Genomic DNA, 20,577 nt, shown 5'->3' with positions numbered 1-20,577 from the left:
TGGGCTGAGGCTTGGTGGTGACGACAGGGGCTCAGTCATTCAGATGAAGCTCAGGTCAACATTTCAACAGTTGCCTCAAGGTGCTTTATATTGTAAGGTAGACCCTACTATAATACATACAGAGAAAAACCCAACAGTCATAAGATCCCCTAATACGAAGCACTTTGGCGACAGTGGGAAGAAAAAAAATGCCCTTTTAACAGAAAAAAATACTTCCAGCAGGCTATGGAGGGGCAGCCATCTCCCACAACCAGTTGGGGGAGAGGAAGAAAAAACAAAAGACATGCTGTGGACAACAACATGCAGTGATATAAAATCAGTTTAAGAACTGTCTGTCTGTTTCTCACAGATTCTGTATGGCTTGAGCTGATGGCTTCTTTGTTTGAGGAGATTTTGTTTTTAATGTGCTTTCATAAATCTGATATTATTTGTATAAAGGTTTCTAAGAATGTGTCTTATCATCGGTGAAAAACTAATACCGCTTTTTTCCAGAAATCTGCATTAAAAGGGACTTCCTCTACAGCTGGGCTCACAGAGGAGACCAGATTGAACCTCGCTTTTTAAACTTTTTTTGTCTGCTGCATTTCTGCCTTGAATCAAAGGGGGCTGTATGATCTTAAAAACAGATAAAGCTATTGTGTTCAGAATCAGAATACAAAATCTGTATTTGTGTTCAGTTTTAAGAACAGAGTGGATGGTTTCTGAAAAGTGTCTTAGAGGTGGTGAAAAACTGTAAGACTGCAGGTCAGCTGGGGTCTCAGCTCAGCTTGGCAGCAGAGAGACCACTCTCATCTTTCAGTCCAACAATACAAGTCTGTTTTAACCAAGAAATTAATTAGAGTTGAAAGCTGAAACCCTGGGAGAAGGGGGGTTGAAGGTTATATGGCCTTTAAGGTTTTATAAAGTGTCTATAGTTGTGGAAAGTTTTATCATTTCTTTATTTGTACATAGAAAACAAACAGAAAACACAGCTGCTTCAAAATGATTTGACATGCACATTGGTCCCTGACTTTTTAATGTCTTTAATTTATTGTTTTGCGTTCATGACCACAATAGGCTGAAAATCCAGTTCATGGCATGTTTTTACTGCTCCACTTTAACAGAGGAGTTTCCTGTGTAATAATGATTACGATGCAATAAGCACAGACACTAACGACAGAATCTCTGTCGTCCTTGTGACACATTGACAGGGTGGAAGCCCCCTTCATAACAATTTTTTTTGGTTCACCATGAGTTGAATATGTGGAGGAAAATGGATGGATGAATGGTTCATTATGCGTCACGGTGAAGTTAGCTGGTTTGGCCAATCAGCTTTTGATTCCTACATGATGTCAGAGCTAGTCGTAATTTTTTTTGAGCTACTCATAATTGAATCCAAAATTGAATGACACATCCTCCCAGATCAGACGTGTGTCCCTGGATGATGTCATTCCTGCTCTTAACCCTGCCTACAAAGCTCTGATTGGCTCATTATAGCTGCCAGTTAACACAAACACAGACTTCAGAGTAACTAACAAGCCTGAGATGTAGTGGAGTGATTTGAAGGTGGGTTTTGCAGGTAACAGGTGACCAGCAGGTCACATGAGTCACAGTAGTTACAGTTCACTTGTTTTCACTTGATTGTGTAATCAATATGTTTGACTGGAAGTTAGCAACAATTTCTACCTGTCTAATCTAAGGTAACCTCCAGGGGCAGACCTGAACATCACCTGGTTAGGATGGGTCACCTGCTGTTGAACCCTACTCCAGTGCAAAATGGGATGGATTTCAGGGCCAGTGAGGACCAGGAAAGTAACATTCATATAAGAACCAGTACATGATCTAGTAGTTTTAGTCTCAGTCGTATTTGCAGTATTTTCATAGATAGCATGAGCAGCCCCTCCCTTCCTGTCTGAGTATAAATACGAGTGGTTGAAGGAGGAGCTGCAGCTCTTCAGGTGCGTCTCTTTAGCTCAGCACGCACCTGTCACACAGCAACATGCTGCCAGCGTGAGTATTTGCAATACTACTATTACTACAAATGTTACTCTATGTACTGCTAAAGATACCAGCATGAGTGATACTACTAATATTACTGCATTTTAAAATAATAATACTGCTCTACACAAAGCTATTGATGACTACTCCTTCATTTTATTCTTGTTATACTGTTATCCTCCTGTGCTTGTACTACCAAAACTGTTTCTACTGCACTATATACTTTTGATACTACTGCTACTAACAATAGTATTAATAATATTAATAATAATAATAATAATAATGCACTTAACATTGATAAAACTACTAATGCTACTGCATTTTAAACTGCTTCTATTGCCACAACCATTATACTGCTAACACTAATAATACCACCGCATTTTTACTGCAGTAGTATTAATAGTCTACTATTACAACTACTAATAATAATACACTTTATACTGTGAAGACTGCTGTTACTCATATGACTTGTGCTAGTGCTACTATAACTGCACTATACAACAAACACTGCTGCATGTCGGTGTTGTAATACTTTAGTACTTTTGCAGTTCTGCTGTGCTTCATGAAATCATTGGTATTACTTCATCCTGACTGGATGCAGATTATTACTGACTGTTTTTGACTGTCAGCTCATTTGTCCAATCAGATCACTAAAAAAGTTTCTTGTTTTTTGATCCAATCAGAGTTCAGCCATCCTCATTCCACGTGGTGATGGTATTGATTATATTGACAGTGGTTTGTGTATTGATTGATTTCAGCAGAAATGAACTCATTACTAATGATCATTGATGAGGTTTATTGGTGCTGATTATTGTATTGTCCCTGTATCTTATTGATGAGTGTATGTGAGGCTGATTCTGACAGTGTTGGTCAGTACTGATTAATCTCCTCTGTCACAACAGAAATCTATTGATCATGTCCATGGCCGTCTTTTTGACAACAGCAGTTTCTACCGCTCCCTTGGAGGGTAAAAAAAAGAGAAGCTATGTTTTGTATCTTATTTCATTTTATTATTTCTGTTTGGAGAGAAGACTTTCTGTGTGTCTTCCAGAGAAGGAGCTGGAGGAGGTGGAGGTTGAGGCCACAGAGGAGGGGGAGGTGTCCGAGGAGGAGGAGGGTAGGCCTTGTGTGTGTGAGAGAAGCCAGCTTTTATCGTGAAAAGCAGATTCGTGTCAAATTGTTCATGAAGCATAAACTCAGAGTTTATACTGATGACAAAATGAAACCAAACTGAGGTCACACGAATGGAACCTGACCCTCACACAAACCTCAGAGTGAACAACAGCATCATCGTCTGTGATCTTTTCAAACCGGTTTAAACTTATCATAAAGACACAAACATGTCACACATTTCAGTCACAAAGCTTTTTAAAATAACTCTTCAGGCAGTGAGATTCTTTCTTTATTAATGAAACACTATATAACCATGACATAACCTTAGGTAATCAGTGTTTGCCAAACATTACCTGGTGTTGGTTCTTGGGGTTTGTTTGGGTGAGTAAATGTGTGTGAGACATTCTCAATGACCCCTCTTCGGGTCCCTGTTCAAAGTAGAGTGGGTGTGAGACTGTAGGGCTGACAGTGAAGGTTTGGAGAAGGTGGTGTTTGCTGTTTTTGAGGGAAAAATGACAAAATCCAACAGCTTTTTCACAGTACTCAGTCCTCAGAACATCACCTATCTCTCATTTGTGTACTAAAATGTTTTTACTGACACAAATCACTACATCCGGGTCAAGATAATATAGGTTTTCTTTGTTTATTGTTAATTTGTTTGTGTTTGACTGAATTAATTTCAGTGTAACTCCTGTAGGATGCGTGGCCTCTGTCCAGTAAATGAAATATTAGAAATCATAAATCTTCGTGAAGCAGTGAGTGCAGCACATGTGTTAATGCTAAGCTAGGTGACATACGCGCATAGGGGAAAGGTAGAAGGAGTCAGAGGTCAAAAGTCAGAGCAGAAATAAAAAGACACTAAAACAGAGAAGTGTGACATTTGTTTAAAACTTCTAATTAGACATAAATGTTGGATGTCTTCTCTTTCCAGATGATGATGACTCCAAGAGTCAAGATAAGATTGGGGGTGAGAGGCAAAACACACTGTGACCTTTGCCCTGTAGTATTATCTTATAAACCTGCATAAACACAAAGAAATGAAAAGTTCAAACATCAGACTGTTTAAATGAACGTGACGTGAGAACCTTATAAACATCTCTTTAAAAATCTGTGTGTAATATATGTTTTTCAGTCTTATCTAAATGTGTCACAGAATGAAGCTCAAATGATGCCTTTAGGTTTATAATAATATCTGGAAACACAAGCTTCATTCATGCCGAACACCTGACAGTTTGCTCCTCCCCCTCCTGCAGGAGCATTTGGTGGGCAGCGGACCACCACGGCAACGGTGGTGGCAGTGGGGGCTGCTGGGGGTTCAGGTGAGTAGACCTGATCAGGTTTTTCCTTCCTGAATAGTTTTTTTGTTTGTTCCAACTGGTCTCAGGTTTAATCCAGATTAACTGGCTGCTTTTCAGACCAGGATTACCCACTTCCTGAGCTCCTCAGGTTACTGCAGGATGTCCAGAACCACGGCATCACGTACAGGACAAACTCTGCAAAAGCAAAAGTAGCAAATATGTTACTAAACACAAGAAGTGAAGTCTCTGCAGTCTTTGAGAGACTAAAACTCTTAGTTTGTGTTTCTTATATTCATATGTAGCTGTGTACAGTCTAATTTCAGCTAACTGTAATAATCTACTGCCTGTTCATTTTTTAGCTTTATTTGATAAACACAGTGAAGAGAAGACAGGAAGGCAGGAGCAGAGAGAGAAGGAAGAAGGCATGTGGCCGCGGGTCGGACTCAAACCCAGGCCAGCTCTCAGTAGTATGGCATGTGGTTGCCCGCTCCATGCATTGAGCCAAACTAGCGCTCCCAGACTGTTCATTTTTAAAAGAAATATGAAATCACCATTATGTTAGAAAGTACTGAAAAATAATATTTAGTTTTTGTATTTCACACAAGCGAATATTGAGGAAGAAATGTAAATGTTTTATGATAAAATCGTGCTTCTTTTTTATGGAAGTAAAGATTATAAATGTGTTTTTCAGCAAGAAAACATGAAGATGAGTTTTTGGTGACATGCGTGGTTTGACTCAGGTGTATTTTCTCTGCAGGTGTCTCCTCTGACATTCAGGATCTAAGTGGTAAGTTCAGCTAAATGTATAGTTTCTTGAAGATGTTAGAGAAAAGTACAGAATGCTGATAGCTTATCAGAGTCTATCCCAACTTTATTGAGAGACATTCTCTTATTTGATTGAAATATTACTGATATTTCTGTGTTCTGTGTTAGGCTTTTGGCTTTGGGACCTTGTGTAGTCATAGAAAACAGAGCTTCTCTGACATTTAGTTGTTAAACTAAGGTTCACGAAACAAAATAAGTAAGAGTTGAAAATTCATGACGGTTTACTGTTTTTCTCAGAGCCTGCTGTACACCCTGACAGTTATCATTAGAAAAAACACTCAACGTCAAATCCCAGAAACTGCATCATGGGAAGCCCCCAGCAATCTGAGGCTATTATAACATAACTAGCAGTCAGGCTCAACTGACTATTTCCATTATCAAAGAGGAAAGTTTTAAGCCTAATCTTAAAAATAGACAGGGTGTCTGTCTCCTGAATCCAAACTGGTTGCTGGTTTCACAGAAGAGGGGCCTGAAAGCAGAAGGCTCTGCCTTCTATTCTACTTCCATTCTAACTCTACGGTCTGAGAGCAAATATACTTGTTTAAAAATGATGTTTATTTTCAGCTTCCAGTGGTCAAACAGCAGGGGGAAGAACACATGAAGGAACAGCCGGAAGCTCAGCAGGTAAACCAGGTGAATCTCATCCAGAGAGAAACGCGATGACAAATATGAACATCTTAGACAGTAAAATGTTTGATTTGAATGGTAATCAGATTTCAGTCACTCTGCTCTGATCACTTCTCTGACTTTTGTTAGGTTACAGTCTCATCAGTGGAAACACTCCCTACTTAAAGGATCGCACAGAAATCTGTGTGGCAATTTAATACTTTTAAGAGACATGTTACACTCCAACCTCTTTACAACGGTTGAACTATCCAGTCATTTTGCTACATCAATACAGTGTAGTGCCTCTACTCAGGACCAGTAAAGATTAGATGGATTCTATAGCGTTTTTCTACTCTGAGCACAAAGCAGGTTCTACAACTTGTCCCATTCATCCATTCTCATAAGCACTTTTTACTTATGCTATTCCTATGTAAGTGTTTCTATCTAACATTCACACATATTTATACTCTTGGTTGCTCTCAAGTGGGGTTAATATCTTGGCAAATGTCTTTGGCCTGTATTTGCATGCAGACTGGATCAGACAAGGCTCAAACGACCAAGCTCCCTATTAGTAGGTGACCTGCTCTATCTCCTGAGCTACAGCCACCTCTTATTGTACTGCAATATCAATTTCAACACAGACTCCAAATATCTACGTAGGTTTGGAAGGAGGTTTTGATTTTAGGGTCTCAGGAAAAAAGTCATCACTGAAGTGAACAACTGGGAACTTGTTACCTTAGGAAAGCTCATAAACAATACACAGTACACAGTCACACAACCTGGAAAATAACACCTGCTCTTCATAGGTGTAAAACAAACAAAATAAAAGGAGAAATGAAATTAAATGAAATTAATAAAACAAAATAAAGTCTTCCTGTTGTAGAATGACAGAAGTCCAGTCTGAATTGTCTTTTAACGTTCCTTGTGACCCAAAAAGCAGTGCCTGTAAGGACGTGTGTGTCCCTTCAAAGCAGTGCTTTAAAGCACAACTACCCATCTACTACCCGGATAGGACTAATAAAACATCTGAATCCCAAGGAATAGCTTGACTCAGCCCTTCAGAGATCTCCCACAATCCAATCGCATGGCTGGCCACACCATTTCACCATCATCCAGAATGTAATTGGGCTGTACTCACCATCAGTGGTTCTCTACAATCCTGTGTTGGGATTTTTCAATACTAATATTGCAACACCAGTTGTTTTTTTCTACTCAGAATTCATGGCCAGGATCTCTTTGTCTTGCTCTGATACACACTTGGCCACCATTACTGGAAACATTCTCACATGGAAGTGTTAGACAATGCTTCCTGTGCTCAAGACATAAGTTCATTGCACGGTCTGTAAGGGCTTTGAACATCTGACCATTTTACTTTTTTTGTATTTAGAAGCTAAAACTGCTCCTGTTGTTACAGGTTCTGCAGCAGCTGAGATCTCTGATGTTTCCACAGCTTTGATCCATTCTGCAGGTAAACAGCCTGGGCTTTTTAAAAAATGGCAGATATGTGGACTTTTATTTTGAAGAACAAACAGGGTGCAGTCAATAACTATATGCGACCTGTATGCATTTGGATGGAACAAAACTTCATGTCAAAACACTGAAATCATCATCAAATGGCATCATGACATTACAAAAACGTAAACACAAGAATTAAGGTGTTTATCATTAGGGGGAAACAAATCCAAGCCTATGTGGCTCTGTGTGAAAAAGTGATTACCCCCTAAACCTAATAACTGGTTGGAAAAACCTAAGCAGTAATAACTGCAGTCTAGTGTTTGCGATAACTGGAAATAAATGCTGTGGAGGACTTCCCTCTCATCTTTGCAGAATTGTTGTAATTCACCCACAGTGAAGGGTTTTCAAGCCTGAACCACCTTTTTAAGGTCACCCCTCATCTCAACCAGATTCAGGTCAGAAATTTGACTAGGCCCCTCTAAAGTCTTCGCTTTATTTTTCTTAAGCCATTCAGAGGTGGATTTGCTGGTGTGTTTTGGATCATTATCCTGCTGCAGAACCCAACTGCACTTCGGCTTGAGATCACAAGCAGATGGCCAGACATCCTCCTTCAGGTCGTTTTGGTAGACAGCTGAATTCATTGTTCCATTTACCACAGCAAGTCTTCCAGGTCCTGAGGCAGTAAGCAGTCCCAGACCATCACCATACCGGCATCATATTTTACTGTTGGCGTGATGTTCATTCTCTGAAATTCTGTTACTTTTATGCCAGATGTACTGGACATACACCTTTCCAAAAGGTTCAACTTTTGTCTCATTAATCCACAGTATTTGTGAGCAGAGGTTATCATCTCGGAACTCTCTTTTTTCCCCGTCTTGTAGAGTCATGAACCTTAACTGTGGCACGTGAAGCCTGAAGTTCTTTGAAAGTTGTTCTGGGGTCTTATGACCTCTTGAATGAGTCGTTGCTGCGGTCTTGGAGTCATTTTGGTCGGTTCACCACCACACCATCACACCTCTTCCTTCATGGTGGTAACCATGTAGTAGTAGTAGAGAGCATCCTTTCACAGCGGGTGGAACTAAAGATCTAAAATTTGGACTCATCAAAGGAAAGCAGATTTCTACACATCTGATGTCCATTCCTTGTGTTTCATGACCTGAAACAAATCTTTTCTGCTTGTTGCTTTTCCTTAGTAGTGGTTTCTTAGCAGCTTGTTGACCATAAAGACCTCATTTGTACAGTCTCCTCTGAACAGTTGATGTAGAGATGTGTCTGCTTCTGGAACTGTGGGCATTTATCTGAGGTGCTGCATAACATGAATGTCCCAACCCCATTAAGAAGGCAATAAATGCCACAAATAAACCCTGACGAGGCACACCTGTGAAGTGAAACCCATATCAGGTGACTACTCATGAAGCTCACTGAGAGAAGGCCAAGGGTTTGCAGCACTGTCAACAAAGCAAAGGAATCTAAACTATAAGACATATTTAGAGTTATTTATCATTTTTTTCTTTGCTTAATAATTCCATATGTCTTGCTTCACATATTTGATGTCTTCAGTATGTATCTACAAGGCAAAAATAGTAAAAATAAAGAAAGTCCATTAAATGAGAAGGTGTGTTAATCGATGATTTCTGTGTTTTAAGGAGACAAGCATTCCTCTGCTTTATCTCACACAGAAACAAATGGTAAGTCCAATTATTACTCTGCTGGCATTTTGAGAATTATTGATTCATTAAGCTCAGCACAACAGCTGACTGTACGAGCCCTTTAGCATAGAAAGCTTCACATCTTTAAACCTGGTCTTTGTCTGCAGGTTCTGCAGGAGCTGGCTCAGAGACCAACAGTAAGTAGCTTTCAAATCCCTCAAACAGAGACCAATCAATAGATCATTGAGTTGAAGACCTTTCAATATGTCTGTGAAGATTCTCAGTTCATTGTAGTCTAAGGAGCTTGGAAAGAAAAGCATCTGGACTTCTTTAAGTTTCCTTGAAGAGGTTTCACCTCTCATCCGAGAAGCTTCTTCAGTTCTTGGGTCAAATGGTGGAGAGCCCCAGATTTAAGCCCTGTGGGAGTATCCCCCCAAGAAGGACAACAGACCCCCTATTGATCCTCTACCTAATCACACGAACCAAGGTGTGAAAACGGGTGTAGGTCACAATCAGCCAAGGTTTTTGGTGAGCTCATTGTGAAACCAAGCTCCATCCTATTATGTGATTTCCTGAGGTCAAATGGCCAAGGACGTGAGTGGGCGTTAAGGCGTCTGGGAAGCGATCTGGATTATAGATGGTAGACAGTTGGTGTCGTAACCCACCGCCTCTGTTCAAGGATGGTCGTTCACAGTGGACATAGATGGCATTGGCATCTTCGAAAGAGTGACCTTTGTCCTTTAGATGCCATTGTCCCTCTCATGGGGAAACACCCACAGGGCTTAAACCTGGGACTCTCCACCATTTGACTCTAGAACAGAATAAGCTTCTCGGATGAGAGGTGAAACATCTTCAAGCAACTTAAAGAAGTCCAGACGAAAGATCTTACAATCTCTTCAAAAAATTATCAATTCTTGTTTTGTTTTGTTTTTTCGAGGTAATGGACAGAAGCTCCTGAATGGAGGAGGAGGGGGTGGAGTTGGCAGTCAGACAGGTAATGCGGTATGGAGAGGGGCTACAAGGGAGACAGGTGAAACCTATTTTTTAAGAAGCTCAGAGACATTAAGTTCAACTCTCTTTTCCAGATGCTGTGGGATTCTTTCAGGGTGACGTTTCTCACCTGGGTCTTACAGGTGAGTGTCCAGGTGAGGTGTCTGTGACATCACTTTTACTTCATCAGATCCAAGTCAGATTTTTAAGTGCTACAAAGGCAAAGAACACTTCTATGGCTTTAAGGAGGAATCTCTCAGCAGCTGTCATTGACTTTTTCTCCTTTAGGATCCATAGAGCCATCTAGCCATGACTTCCTGCTTGGCATGATGGGTAAGTTCAGCTGCTCTCATTTTACAAACCAATAATTTTCTTAAATCTGAAGCTTGATTTGATGATAAAATCTGAGGTCATTCCAGATACACACTGACTCTTTTGGTCTTTTGCTCCAGCTCTGACTCACAGAGGGATGTGGCGAGTTTCAACACAAACAGGCTTTCTCTGCAGTAGCGGGCTCAATAAAACCTTAAACCCCAGTCAGAGATAATGATGATCAGATTATTAGTCTTCTTTGTTAGGCCAGGCTCTCTGCTTCACTCCCTGAGAGCCCTCAGACAAAATGGGTTATTTCACAGATCATGGTCATTTGTGAGTGACACATTATCAGATGATGATGATGATGATGATTAAAACGTCAAGGAAGAATATAAAAATATCACATAGAGCAAGATGGGGATGTATGTCACAGAGCAGTAAAATATTTTAATGACAGCTAATTATTTTACCTATGAGTATGGTCAATGCTGCTGTTTATTTCTGTAGACACTAAAACTGGTGAGCCAAATTGTGTTACAGGAAGTTCTTTAAATAAAAGGGGATCAGATTCCCAGGGCACAGAGACTACAAGTCTAACAAGAAAAAGTTTATTCATGGAGGTGGAAAGCAGGAATAAAAGCAAACAAAATTCTAAAAAACGTATGCAATAAAATGTTCTTGGTACCCTAAAATCCCCCAAGAACAAATAAAAACAATTCTTAAAACTACAATAAAATGTTCTTTGTACAGTAAAATCCCACACAGTCCAGCAATTCAATTGTCCTACAACCCAATACCAATGTTCCTTATATGTAAAAGTTAAACAGAGGAATTCCTCTTCTGAAGTGGGGACCACCTCATCCCTCCACTGGGCACCCCACATCACAACCCAGCTTGCACTCCGCACTCGAGTCTCTCGCTCGCTGCTTCGCCCTGTAAATAAACATACTGGCCAGAACCATCGTCTGACCTGGCTAATAGCCATGTCATATCTGGCCCTTCCCCTTGCTCAGCCAACTTTCTTTAAACAAGTCCTTTCCCCAGCTGATAGGCCACACCCACACCTCAACAGACGCCTGCTATTTGCTAACTGTCCAGAGTCCACAGTGGATTAAAACAATAGCATGCAAAAAAAAAAAAAAAAAACACTAAAAACATGCAATACAAATATCAGAATAAAATCATGCAAATATAATCAGAACCACACTCACAAATAAACACTAAAATCAGAATAAGACCAATTATAAAGAAAAAAACAAAATACATCTCGGTGACAGCTGCACCTTAGTTGTGAGATCTAAAATTGGATCTATTAAGGCTTCCTGCTACCTGCTGCTCTCTGGCAGGTAGCTAAATGCAGGTAGCTTATATTGCTCTCCTTTTTTTGCTTGTTTGATATATGTATTTTTTGTCTGTTTGTTTTGTTTGTTTTGTTTTTTGCCCTTTATCACTGTTCCTCTTCCCCGCTGTTCGCTCTTCCCCTACCTCTCTTTCATTCTCCCTTTTCTTTCCCCCAGTCATGTCTGTCCCGTGTGTAGCAAGTGAAAATAAAATAAACAATTATATATATAAAAAAAAAGGCTTCCTGTCCCACAGCCTGATGAAGGAGACATGGAAATCAGATCAGAGTGAATGAATGTGATTGGTTGAACAGGTGTTCTTGCCATCGATGAGACTTAGCAGGAAATCACAATCAAGTAGAACAATATTCACACATTTTCTAAATAATCACATGAACACATTCTTGTGACAATGTGGTGCACAGCTTGTGCTTCATTTGGTGAGTATGGTATGATTTACCACACATATAAAACATATTCCCACGGCAGAGAATCTCTATTACACTCAAAACATGCTGGAAATAATAAAAATAAATAAAAATAAACAGTGACAATGTGGTTGATTCAAACCAAAACTCTGAATATAACATTTTGCTGATCAGGTGATATTTTCATATGAAAAGAGAGCCTCTTTCATGAGATATAAAGACAAGACACAGATAAAAAGCCATTAATGTCGTTTTGCAGTATACCTGTCAGATGTCTGAGCCAAGAAGAAACACAATAAACATAATTCTGTATTTTATTGTAGTGGAATGTTTCTGTGTTTTTAGGTGGTGATGCTTTCGGTCCAGATGGTCACGTTAACATCCCAGGTTTGATTTCTTTCTGAAACACTTAAAGTGATTCTTTGATTAGTGAACTTAACCATGACTACTAAAGCTGGGGGAAAGGGCTCTGATGTGATTTAGGGTTTGTTGTTGTTGTTGTTTGTTTGTTCTTTTTTGATTGTTTGATATTGGTGTTAATTATTGTTTTGCTTTTTGTTTCTGAATTATCACAGGTAACATGACAGCACCCTCTCACCTGGAGCCTTCAGGTATGACTTCCTCTTCATTTAATAATGTCTGAAATTGGACAAATCACGCTGGTTGATGTTTTTCTTTTGGTTCAGGTGTGACAGCAACTCCACATGCAGATCAGAACAGTCTGAACTCACTTGCAGGTGAGTACAGACTCCTCCCCCACTAACGTCATCCAAATATATCACATGACGTTTTTGAACTGTCCAATTATTTTTTATTCAGCCAAAAGCATTATGTAGCTGCTAGTGGCAGTTCAAACACAGCATCTGTGTTTGTATCTCTGCTGTTTCCTTTCCTTGCTTGTTAATCTTTCCTACCTCCTGTTTCCTGGTATTGAAGATCTTGTTCATCATTCTGATACCACCGTTGATCAGCCAGGACCAGATCAAACTTTCCTGAGTTCAGGACCTGACCAATCATTACCCAGCTCTGTCTCTGGCTCCTCCCACTCTGCAGGTTGTGAGAGGAAAGACTTTTACTCTGAAAACCAGATTAACTTTTACTCTGAAGTTTTCCTTCATCTCTTATTTAGTAAAGTAAAACAGCATCTTTTTCCTTTTCAGGGGCAGTGTCTTCATCCTCAACGCACATTGAAGCTCTCAGAGACCAGAAAGGTGATCTCACACTAGCATAAATGTAATCCCAAAGGTTTTAAACTTTACATCAGCTCCACTGTAGACGTTTCAATGTTGTTTCTTTTTTTTCTAAACTTAAATTTAAAAAAAGACACATTATCTGGCACCTGAACTAAGGAAAATATCAATAGTCCCGATCCTTCATTATCTGTTGACCATATTTCATATTGGTGCTGTATTTGTCCTCACAGATGCAGCTGATTCAGCTGATACTAATGGTAATTCCTCAGAGCTTCATGCTCTTAAATTTACTGCATATAAAAATACCTTCAACTATGTAATTATTGTTTGATTTTCTGAATTTACTTTGTGTTGTTTAGGAAACGGTCGACAGACCCTGTTGACAGACACAAATGGAGGTAAACGTTCACCATTTTAGTTCACTTCGATAAAAACATTCAGATCTGCAACAGAACACACCTGAGTAGACCAGACTATCCATCTGTCACCCACCTCGATGATTTGTCCATTCACGGTAGCAGCAGGCTAAGCTCCACACATTATTCTCCTCAACAGTATCTTCCAGTTCCTCCCTGAGAATTAAGAGTCTCTCACAGGCCAGATGAGATATATTACCTCTTTGATTTTCTTCATAAATAAATGAATCATGGAACAGAGGACCCCAAAAAAGGAAGAAGAAAATCCCATCTTTAATCGGAAACAGGCATTATTCATACACTCTGCGTTTGCAAAAGGCAAAATTTAAAAGAAAAAACTCCAACAGGTCATATGTGAAGGGGGGAAAAAAGAAAAACAAAAGAATACATTAAAGACCCGCCTTACTTGACTGTGATCAGTTGCTATGAAGGAACGTATCTTTCCCTTATCTGGATTCACTTACCATAAGATTTATGATCTGGATAAACGTTCACATGAAACTTACTATCTGTCACATTAGCCCAGGGTTTCCCCTGTATGTTTACATAAAAGTGGTAGTGTTGGCTGTATCTGATCAATAACAAAGGTCTCGTGACTCTTGTTCCACAGAAAATGATCTGTGAATGTTACTTACTGGGCAGCACAGTAGTATGGTGGTTAGCACTGTTGCCTGCATTCGACTCCACCATTTGGCTGGTTGTATGTTTTTCCCACGCTTCTTCCCACAGTTCAAAGATATGCAATTAGTGGGATTAAGTTAATAGGTGATGCTAAAGTGTGAATGCCCCCCCGTTACCGTGATAAGGATACTTGGAAGAGAACTGCAATTGCACTCATCCACTGGTCCATCTCAATCATCACTCAAGATTAAGATCCTGAAATACTTAACTTCCTCACTTGGAGCAGCAACACGGAGGGAGTAATCCACCATCTTCTCGCAGAGGACCATGGCTTCAGAGAAGGAGGTGCTGATTCTCAGCTTGGCCCTGGTGTAAGATAATGGTCATGTTCTGAAAAAAACAACAGTACTACCTCATCTTCAAAAAGCAAAAGCCCTCTGTATCAATTTAGTGATTCTTCATTTGAACACAGGTGAACATAAGACATTTGTTGAAAAGTCAGATAGTGGGTTCAGAAGGATTCCTGGCTCAGATCACCCCCTTAGATACTCCTCACACCACCTTCATCGCCAACATTTGTTTCTGCAGTTTAACTTTGCTGTTTGTGTTTCTGCAGCAGAGACAGAAAAACTGGTTTCCTTCAGCGATCTTTATACTGATCTCACAGGTACAGTCTAATCAAGCTAATTATTTATACCAGATTATATGTTGGAATTCAGTGTCTCCATTGTTCCATCGTTAGACTAGTAAACTGTTAACATTATGAGCTAAAAGAAGCTAAAAGTCCGGAGTATGTAATGTTTACGTCACCAGGTCAGGGAGTGGTACTGCTCAACATGAAGCTCTTTAAATGGTTTGAACACTTCTTACAAAAATAGCCTCACATTTTAAGTTATACAATTTTCAGTCAAAGACAAGGCGTACAGGAAGTACAGGATAACAGCCAAAGTGCAGAATAACTGGAAACCACACCCGAGTCACCTTATCCAGTCGTTAATCTGGAATCAGGATTGTATTTTAAATGATCAGTGAAATAATGTGATAAATAAAAATGTGCTGATGATGTCATCAGGTGGTGCAGAGTCAGTAACCAGGATTAACGTCAATCTCACAGGTGAGGTGAACAGATCAAAAAAAGCTGTTTACTGATAAACAGTGTTAGTAATGGATGAAGCTCTGTGTTCTGTTATTTCTAGCTTCAGGTCTTGGATTCGGGCATGATGTCACAGGTACTACTACTTACTATGACTATGAAGCTCATTGGTTCATAATCCGGTGTGGGAGAGGGGGGTTATCCACTTTCTGTCACATGATCATGTGTTACAGAGTCTCCATCCATTATGATCCAAACTGCGTCTGTCGATGTCACACAGACACATAACCCAGGTACACATATCTTTACATTTGTCTTTACAGTTGTCCCTGGTTCTCTTTGTGCATTTGTGTGCATATCTTTGTGTATGGCCGTCTGTCTCTACATCTGTCTTTCTGTCTGCCTGACTGTAAATCTATCTGTACATCTGCCTGTCTTTCTGTAGGTCAGCTTTTGCATCTGTCTGCTTCTGTACACCTGTCTGTACATTTGTCTGTATATCTAGGTTTACATTTTCCTGTCTGATTCTCCTCTGCTTTATTCAGTTTCAGGCATTCACCCTCACACAGATCTGGTTACCATGACAGCAGACTTCTCTGGGACAGATACAGGTATGTCCATCTCCCTTCAATATACTAACAGTTAATTAACAGACAGGTGAGAGGTCAAAGGTCAGATGTATGTTCTGTGTGTTTCAGTTGCAACAGATCATACAGGAAGGCTTCTCGACTCTAGTAAGTTCTACTATACCTATTCCCACCTAAAAAAAAAAACAGTCCAATTCCAGCAACTTGCCCTAACTCACAAGGGTTGTCACAAAGCCAAGTATGCAACATGCTCTTTATACACTTAGAGGGAGCCCGCAATTAATCGAAGTAATCGAAGTTAAAAAAAAAAAGGTTTATTGATCATGTTTTGATCATTTCTTTGATCTTTGCTTATTGATGCTGTTTAAAAAAAAAAACCCTAGATGTCCTTTGTCACCTCTGAAGGGTGAGGTCTAAGGAGCTTGGAAAGAAAAACGTCTGGACTTCTTTAAGTTGCTTGAAGACATTTCACCTCTCATCCGAGAAGCTTCTTCAGTTCTAAGGGTCAAATTGTGGAGAGTCCCAGATTTAAACCCAGTGGGAGTATCCCACTGTCCAGACGCTTTTCTTTCCAAGCTCCTTCCATTACGATGACCTGGGTGACTGAGAACCCTCACAGACACTCTTACAAATCCGGCAGTTTAAAGTGTGAGCATGAAACAAAGCAGCATCGCTGAGAAAGGTGTAGATCAGTGTCATGTGGTCTATCACGAGGTTCTGGCTCATTCCCGTTAATAAACTCACATTCAAACGCAGGAGAAGATCAAGTTGTGAGGTTTAGTGTTTGTGACTGACTGGGATTGAGTTCATGTTTCAGAGTGTCTGTTCTTATTCTGCTGTAGGTCTGTGTCTCTTTGTGGGTGTGTCAACACCCACTGACTACACAATGTGTGTGTCGTTTTTTTCTTTTGCAGGTCCTCCAGCTGTGACAGATCACACACAGATGGCTGGTAAGTCTTAAAAATGTTCACAGCTTTAAAAGGTTTAGAACACATACCTGAAATACGGACAGAGCCTGTATGTCACGTGGAAACCTATGCCCTCTAGAGGACTAAGACTGCATATGCTCTTTTCCACATTGCCACCATATTGGAAAATTCCATGTATTCCATGGCTTCTATGTACTAGCGGGGAATTGTAATCTTACCAAGTAGTTAAAAACACACACATTGGGGGGATTCTGTATTTGTGATTTTTGTATAAAAGCATCAGAGGTAATAAGTAAGAAATCTTTGTCATCCTCAGGGTAAAAACATCTAGTATATCAGACCACTGACTAATGATTGCATAGTTTCTTCAGGGGGAGGGGCTTAAGCTTTTCAAGCCTGGGTTAATGCTAAGATAAGTTTCTTCTTTGGTTGTTAATATCAGTATTTTTGTAAAAAAAATAAATAAATAAATAAATTGCAGATTGGATGAAGAGAATTCTTCCCTCCAAGTGTACTTTCTCCTTTGCATCTGTGCCCCAGAAGGTTCAAAGGTGTGCTGGATGCGGTTTGGGGTCCCATTTTTTGGTTAAAGGATATTTTGCTGTTTGTATCTGATATGAGATCAGGTGCTGAAGGCTTGTTCTTTCTCTTTTCTTGGTTCTGCTTGTTCTCTGCAGGTTCAGTTACTGAACAGTACAACCCATCTGGTCAGGGTCCTGAAGGTTTGTTATCATCACACTCTTGACTCGAATCTTTACAATATTTCATTTAATACATTTTCTCTATCACTGAAGATGTCCTGAGCAGTCTGATGTTTCCTGTTTAGTTTACACTTTCTTTGTATTCAATGTTCATCAAACCCTGAAACTGATTTTTATTTAAAAGAACCTTATGTCAGGGTCATGAAAACCCTGCAGCATCAGTACTGGATGTGTTAGATCTGTCCCTCCAGATCCAGATAGTAAAAACCCCCACATAAATTCATTATGTGTTTTAACTCATACCAGAGGGTATAAAAATGATCCAAAATATGATCCATTATTTAAACCGTCTATTGTAGCATGCAACAGAGAAGCTTTGCAAACACATCCTGGAACATGTTGAAAACGTGTGTTAATTAATATGTTTGTTCGGAATGTTTTTATTTTTATTGTTCTCATGTGAAGCTTTTCATTGAATCTTAGTTTCTCGTTCAGGTACAGAAAATGTGGAACTGGAGGATACCTGCTGACTTCCACATCAAACCGCGAGTTCGCTTCCTGCGTTACCGTTTCCAGTGTACCGACCAATCAGCACGGCCAATGAAATCTGACCCCTCCCACTAGCTGTAGGCCCCTCCAGTGAATGGCAGCAGGTGTTTTTTTGTTTGTTTGTTTTTTTAATATTTAAAAATGTCGGTTTATACACATTTATTTTGTCTTAGAGAATCATGGAGGGAAAGTAAAGAAAATTAGTCTCAACAGTGTGCTGATTCAGATTTGATCTGATGACAAAAAGGAAGTGACATGTTCATTGTAAAACATGGTTTAAAAATTCTGTAATAAATGTGTTTGTTGAACATCAAAACTGAGAATTTGTCTTTTGCCCAAACTGGTGACTAAACTGTCGTCCTGGATTTTGTGAGCTCTGAATAAATCTTATTATTCATCACTGATTGAAGAAAATAAGAACAACCCCAGGTTTCTTAGACTCCATTTCTTCTGCTATCTGGACCACCACGCCACATGATGTCCATCTAGTTGACAAAGCCCAGGTCCACATCACCCTGAACCCTGGTGAAGGTCTGGTCTGGTGACCCCAGTATGACACTATAAACAGATTACTGGAGGCCAGCATGATCATCCCATATCAGTCATCATGGAATATGCCAATATTTCCCGTCTTTATGGGCCCAGGTAAGGGTAGATGAATGGTACAGGATTTTAGACCCGTGAACAACACCACAACACCAGACGTTCTTCATCCCACTGTAACCATTTGCTTTACTCATCTTCCTGTTTAGGTTTGGAGGCAAAGTCACCCTCTACAATGTAGGCGATTGTAAATTCTCCTTAATTTTCTCTGCTCATGTTCTACATCCTGCTTCTATCATTTAAGAAACATTTCTAAATTGAGCCCTATGGTATCTCATTCTGAACTGGAGATTGTTATTCGTGCATTCATTTCATCGTAATTGGACTACTGTGAATCACTGTTTACATGTGTAAACAAAAACTCCCCGGAGCATCTGCAGATTGTCCAAAATGCTGCAGCAAGGATTCTGACAAAAACATCTAAGTACTCTCATGTAACACCATTGCTTATACAGCTGCACTGGCTCCCCGCTGAATTCAGAGTCCATTTTAAGATACTGGTTCTGACATTTAAAGCTCTTCAAGGACAAGCACCAGCCGACATTATTGACCTTTTACAGCCCTATGTCCCTATAGTAGGTCCCTGAGGTCTTGTGATCAGGGCCTGCTTGTTATTCAGCATATAGAGTGGGGCAAAAAAGTATTTAGTCAGCCACCGATTGTGCAAGTTCCCCCACCTAAAATGATGACAGAGGTCAGTAATTTGCACCAGAGGTACACTTCAACTGTGAGAGACAGAATGTGAAAAAAAAAAAAATCCATGAATCCACATGGTAGGATTTGTAAAGAATTTATTCGTAAATCAGGGTGGAAAATAAGTATTTGGTCAATAACAAAAATACAACTCAATACTTTGTAACATAACCTTTGTTGGCAATAACAGAGGTCAAAGGTTGACTATAGGTCTTTACCAGGTTTGCACACACAGTAGCTGGTATTTTGGCCCATTCCTCCATGCAGATCTTCTCGAGAGCAGTGATGTTTTGGGGCTGTCGCCGAGCAACACGGACTTTCAACTCCCGCCACAGATTTTCTATGGGGTTGAGGTCTGGAGACTGGCTAGGCCACTCCAGGACTTTCAAATGCTTCTTACGGAGCCACTCCTTTGTTGCCCGGGCGGTGTGTTTTGGATCATTGTCATGTTGGAAGACCCAGCCTCGTTTCATCTTCAAAGTTCTCACTGATGGAAGGAGGTTTTGGCTCAAAATCTCACGATACATGGCCCCATTCATTCTGTCCTTAACACGGATCAGTCGTCCTGTCCCCTTGGCAGAAAAACAGCCCCATAGCATGATGTTTCCACCCCCATGCTTCACAGTAGGTATGGTGTTCTTGGGATGCAACTCAGTATTCTTCTTCCTCCAAACACGACGAGTTGAGTTTATACCAAAAAGTTCTACTTTGGTTTCATCTGACCACATGACATTCTCCCAATCCTCTGCTGTATCATCCATGTGCTCTCTGGCAAACTTCAGACGGGCCTGGACATGCACTGGCTTCAGCAGCGGAACACGTCTGGCACTGCGGGATTTGATTCCCTGCCGTTGTAGTGTGTTACTGATGGTGACCTTTGTTACTTTGGTCCCAGCTCTCTGCAGGTCATTCACCAGGTCCCCCCGTGTGGTTCTGGGATCTTTGCTCACCGTTCTCATGATCATTTTGACCCCACGGGATGAGATCTTGCGTGGAGCCCCAGATCGAGGGAGATTATCAGTGGTCTTGTATGTCTTCCATTTTCTGATGATTGCTCCCACAGTTGATTTTTTCACACCAAGCTGCTTGCCTATTGTAGATTCACTCTTCCCAGTCTGGTGCAGGTCTACAATACTTTTCCTGGTGTCCTTCGAAAGCTCTTTGGTCTTGGCCATGGCGGAGTTTGGAGTCTGACT

The 20,577-nt window shown here is 40.3% G+C and overlaps 1 protein-coding gene across 1 annotated transcript; it reads left to right on the top strand.

Moving 5' to 3' along the window:
- Window positions 1-2,892: 2,892 nt before the first annotated feature.
- Window positions 2,893-18,395, top strand: LOC146683530 (uncharacterized). Its single transcript, XM_085445557.1, has 27 exons — window positions 2,893-2,944; window positions 3,029-3,094; window positions 4,344-4,409; window positions 5,146-5,175; window positions 5,778-5,837; window positions 7,234-7,287; window positions 8,921-8,962; window positions 9,091-9,120; window positions 9,861-9,917; window positions 10,009-10,056; window positions 10,202-10,246; window positions 12,342-12,383; window positions 12,572-12,607; window positions 12,683-12,733; window positions 12,933-13,049; window positions 13,157-13,207; window positions 13,420-13,446; window positions 13,549-13,587; window positions 14,843-14,893; window positions 15,299-15,340; window positions 15,423-15,455; window positions 15,553-15,612; window positions 15,865-15,930; window positions 16,018-16,053; window positions 16,821-16,856; window positions 17,513-17,557; window positions 18,032-18,395. The coding sequence occupies exons 1-27, from the start codon at window positions 2,893-2,895 to the stop codon at window positions 18,064-18,066; spliced, it is 1,317 nt and encodes a 438-aa protein (XP_085301683.1). The 3' UTR covers window positions 18,067-18,395.
- Window positions 18,396-20,577: the final 2,182 nt, after the last annotated feature.

Source organism: Copadichromis virginalis, linkage group LG22 (assembly GCF_057382275.1).
Source record: "Copadichromis virginalis isolate Kocher_CV1m ecotype Utaka linkage group LG22, C_Virginalis_male_GT1.1, whole genome shotgun sequence".
NCBI classification, from domain to species: Eukaryota; Metazoa; Chordata; class Actinopteri; order Cichliformes; family Cichlidae; genus Copadichromis; species Copadichromis virginalis.
This window is presented reverse-complemented; position numbering and strand designations above follow the sequence as displayed.